We start from the raw sequence: 4,939 nt of genomic DNA, 5'->3' as shown, positions 1-4,939 counted from the left end.
CCCCCCCCCCCCCCACAACCCCTCTCTTCTACTAGAGTAAAATAATAATTCTTTTGTAGGGTAAACATACTACTATTGTTTTTATTGTTAGTGAATATATACATCTAATATACATATTTTATACATAACTATATTTAATAGGAAAAAAATTATTTTTTCGTATGGAAAGAAAAAGGCAAATTTTCATCTCAATTATAAAATATATTATGAAAAATTAAGGTCTTCGACTCGATTTGGCTATAGTGCTACTAATATGGTTGAGCCGCCACTGTATAATGATTGAAGCTTGTAATTATTTTTGTCGGGTTGCCAAATATGTAAATTTTCAATAAAGCCCAAAATTGCAAATGGACTTCAATTGTGGACCATCCAATTGGGCTATAGTTTTTGGCCCACCAAATCTATAGGTGAAATCAATTGTATACTAACCCGTTTTCGATTTCCATCGGCTTGTGAACTTTCCCGGCTCTTCAATCCTCTCCGGCGAACACATCGGCGATCTCTGTCTCTATCCGGCGAAGTCAGGTAGTTAAGCTAATGTATTTCTCTCGATTCTCCATATTTTCTCATTTTAGTCTCGTAGATGCTAAAACCCTAAACCCCTCTTCTTACTTTACCCCTCTTCTTACTTTTTGATAATGGCTTGAATGTTTTGATTATGTGATAATTGATTCCAGTAAGTTATTAGGAAATGATGACGGAATAGTAATATGATTATAATATATGAATATTGTTTATGTTAATGTGAATAAAATGGAAATTGGAATAATCGATAGTAGAACTTTTACGGCTTGCATTTTGTGGAGGTTGTGGAGTATGTATGCCTGTCATTCAGAAACTTGATGTGCTTTACATCTGATAAAAATCTGGAAGTGGATTGAAAAAATGGAAGGGATGAAAACAACTTGAAGATAATGTTTTTAAAGGCTCGTAATCGCGCTTAATCGTCCTGATGCTCAGTTAAAGCTAGGTTGTGCACTTGGCCTTTATGAGCTATCACTTTACAAGGTGAATCCTGCATGACTTGTACAATCTTTGGTAGCATTGTTTTGCTATGAATAAAATTCAGCATATCAAATACGATGTTTGGTTAGCAATTTAGAATCATGCATAACTAATGTATGTCTAATGAGGGAATATTAGTGTGATTTATAGAAGATGGAATAAGTAATAGATGAATAACTAAACCTAACCAACAACCAAGTGACCCCTAAGGTGCTAAGGCATGCGGCATGTCACCCGTTGGATCTGTCCTTAAGAGGGTAGTAGTAGTAGTAAACATTAAAATAGTTGGTAAGCTGATAGAAAAAAAGTTCAAAATGAAATTTCTTGTGATTAGGAATAAGAAATAAAATTTACTATAATAAAATAGCTTGGGAAACAGAAAACTACATTTTTTCCTCTAAATCAGAAATTTTCAAATGCTTTTAGATTTGATTGATATGATTTGACTTCATACATTTAGCACAATTCATATGTCCTTCCAGTTAATTTTTCTTGCGTTACATTTTTGTGTGTATATGCATGATAAGTAGTTAGATATTTCTTCATTAGTGTCTGTCTTCGTTTATGTCTACGCTTTAATTCTGCTTTGTGCTTAAAGCCAACAACTTTGGCGTTTTCCTGTGATATTCAGTCTTCATTTTTTACTATTCTGCTTGAAATTTTGGTAAAATTATATGCTTTACCTTGTAGGCTTGTACCCCAATTCTACTTTTCATTCCTTGTTTAAGCGATAATTATTCATTTGAGAACTGATATATGAAGAGTTTCCGAGGATTTCAGTTTTAGTACTTATAAAGCCACTATCTTTCTATGGCCTTCCAAAAGTAATCAAACTTTACTAAAGGAGGCCATGGTTCCGGAGCTTCACATGTTATAAAATTGGTCTCAAGTAAATCTGATGCATATTTGGACATTGTAAGTTAGGCCAAAAGCAAGCTAAACTTTGCTCTAAAGTGAGCTATATGTCTTATCAATTTGGTACTCAACTGGATACCTATCAAATAGAGTTGTTGTTATTCAACTAATAAATAATGTTGCTGAGGAATCATTATATGTTGAATTGATATGCTTGCATAGCTGGAAAATCGTTGTACAACTTTTTTCTTCCCCTCTCTCACCTTCTCTTTCTCTCAATCCCCACCCACCCTCAACCCCAACCCTAGATTTCTCTCTCACACAGACATGTATTCATTTAGGCACAAGTACGTGTCCCGTCTTCATGCATAGTCGTGTTCCTTTTTTTTTCATCGCTTTGCAAACTCTGATATATAGAAAGCTAAAGAATTGCTTTGGTGAATGCTTGTACTAGTTCCTGGTCTTTTTTTTTTTAAAAAAAAAATGGTAACTTTAGTCTATACATCCGCAGGTATACTGCAACTGAAGTGTAGTTCCCCTTCAAAAGTATTACAACTTACAGAGTAAAACAGTCTTTATCTAAACTGCTGCCTATAAACAATCGGGCAAATTGAAGTGTCTTCTGTCCTAGTTAATATATCTTGTTTACACCAAAAATAGTTCCTAGTCTCATTGATAAATTTCTCATTGTTTCCTTGTTTGCATCATTAACAGTCATGAAGGTTAGGGCATCAGTGAAGAAGATGTGCGAGTTCTGTCGCACAATCAAGCGGCGCGGGCGGGTATATGTGCTATGTACATCTAATCCCAAGCACAAACAAAGACAAGGCTATTCAACCTTTGCCTCTGAAGGCCTCATATCAACTACGTATGCATTCTTGAGCTTCTTTATCTCTTTTAATATAAAAATAATGCAGTTATGTAAAAATGTACAATTTCTATTACTTGATTCTCTTTTTCTCTAAATGAACTAAAATAGAGATATGCCTATAGGGACACAAGCTTTGGTGGGCATAGTTATCCGGTACTTATGGAGGTAAAGGTACCGGTAGAATTAGTCAAGGCATGCTCAAGCTGAACTAAATGTCACCATCATTTTAAAAAGAAGATAGGGATGGGAGATGGAGTTTTCTCGTCCATCTTAAGTAGGGATGTCAAAGCTGTAGCTGAGGGGGGATTGGATGGGGTGATATTTCATTTTTCTTTTAAAAATAGAGTTAGTCAGTTAGATAGCATTTCATATTGTTAATTTTAAATGCGGCAAGGCAGGCTTCTGGTAGAAAGGTTCACGGAAGGTAGCTGCACAAAATAGCTCACCATTTAACCATATCCCTGAATAAAACATAATTATCAGACCGATTGATGTGAATTTGAAATATGAAGTTCTCGCTCCTGAATAGTCTCCTGTACACTATTTATCATCTCTGTACCTTGTGTGTTGATTTGTCAAATGTATTATGTTTACTTCTTAAAGTGGAGTCATTGCCACGGGCTTTGAAGAAAATAAGTGATAGTTTTGGGATAGACCTAACAGAACCAGGCCAAGTAATAAAGTCGAGATGAGAGAGTTGCTGTTAAAAAATTGGACATGCCAATGGTGTACACCATATTTATAAACCAAAAGCTGTAAATGACTGCCATTAGTTGTTCAAAGAATAAGAGCACTTCTGAAAAGCTGTAACATTGCTGCCATTAGTTATTTCTTCCACTGCAAGATTTGAACTTTTAAATTTTTGTTGCTGGCTTGCTTTGATGTGTGCCGAGGGTTTATTGGAAACAACTTCTCTACCTTCCAGAGTAGGGGTAAGGTCTGCCTAGGCACTGCCCTCTCCAGACCCCACTTGTGGGATTACATTGGACATGTTGTCTTTATTTGATGTGTAATTTTTGGATGTGAATGATGGTATATGGAATCCATGTTAAAAGATTGTTATAAGTAAAAACTTATACCAGACTATTAAGACTTTTTGCTGGTAACCTCTTCAGGCCTGTGATGACGAGGGTTAAGCAGGATACTTCAGTTACCGAAGGTATTCACTCTCTCGTTCCTGCTAAGATCGAGGCAACTGTGACACCTTGGTGGAAAAGGGGTATAGCTTCCATTCTCTTCAAGGACGGACAGTAAGCAAGTAGAAGTTTTGTTGCAAAGAGTGTTACACTATAGGCACGCACTCCTAAACATTATTGCTTTCTTGAACATTGGTCAGCTTTCTTGCTGCTGTTATTTCTCTCGCCCCTTCATACCCTTGAACACATTGTCATGTGTGCTATAGTTACAATTGCAATGAGCTATAAGTATGTTAGTACCTTCTTTTCTTTGAGTTAATTACCGAGGCAAATGTCCCGTTCCTTGCTTTCTACTATTGACCATGGAGTTGCTGATTCATCCATTGGAGAAGAGAAAAACAGGATGATTCAAATTTCTTTACTTTTTCTATGGAATACTATGTTTTTCCTTGATCCGAGGGTCTATCGAAACAACCTCTCTGCCTCTGAGGTACAGGTAAGGTCTGCATATACTCCACCTCCCCAGATCCCATTGTGTAGCAGTACACTTGGTACACCGTTGGTTTGTTTATAGAATAGTAAAGGTTCCTTTCAGGATTGGCCCTAGTTGCATGAAGAATGAAAGTGGACTTGCTTTAAAATGGGATATTAAGCGAACTTTTAATAATTATGTCAAACATTATTCGAGTGTTTGTTAGGTGTATTATTGGATATCAATTATTTTGATGACTCCATTGTTTTGTGTCAAACTCAACCCACATTTTGTCACTTTCATTTAAAAGTAGATGGTGGAAGTATCATTATATCATCTTCAATTAGTTTTTCATATTTTCCATGGTGGATGTTAGTAGTTAAAAGGTGAAAAAAATTATATTAGTTCAATGTTGGTTAAATGAATTGTATATTTAAATGATACATGACTTGCGTTTTTCGATTTAGTATAAATAGTTAGTACTCGCATCAGGTTGATTTGTATGGTTTCGTTGGTTTAAATATCATGTTTATTTTGACTGTTAATTTTATTATATCGTATAGTTTGAATTTCATCGTTAGGTAGTGACGAAAATCCTAT

At 35.5% G+C, this 4,939-nt stretch overlaps 1 protein-coding gene across 2 annotated transcripts; it reads left to right on the top strand.

The window, feature by feature from the left end:
- The first annotated feature begins 416 nt into the window (after positions 1-416).
- Positions 417-4,601, top strand: LOC107024346. 2 transcript variants are annotated; one of them, XR_003579139.1, is made up of 3 exons: positions 417-525; positions 2,575-2,728; positions 3,847-4,601. XR_003579139.1 is itself a non-coding variant. In XM_027918184.1 (2 exons), exons 1-2 carry the CDS (start codon positions 2,577-2,579, stop codon positions 3,983-3,985), a joined length of 291 nt encoding a protein of 96 aa, XP_027773985.1. In that variant the 5' UTR covers positions 2,575-2,576; the 3' UTR covers positions 3,986-4,601. The 2 variants fall into 2 exon arrangements, 1 of the variants encoding a protein (XP_027773985.1); XM_027918184.1 differs by lacking the exon at positions 417-525.
- Positions 4,602-4,939: the final 338 nt, after the last annotated feature.

Source organism: Solanum pennellii, chromosome 7 (genome assembly GCF_001406875.1).
Source record: "Solanum pennellii chromosome 7, SPENNV200".
Taxonomy (NCBI): domain Eukaryota; kingdom Viridiplantae; phylum Streptophyta; class Magnoliopsida; order Solanales; family Solanaceae; genus Solanum; species Solanum pennellii.
This window is presented reverse-complemented; position numbering and strand designations above follow the sequence as displayed.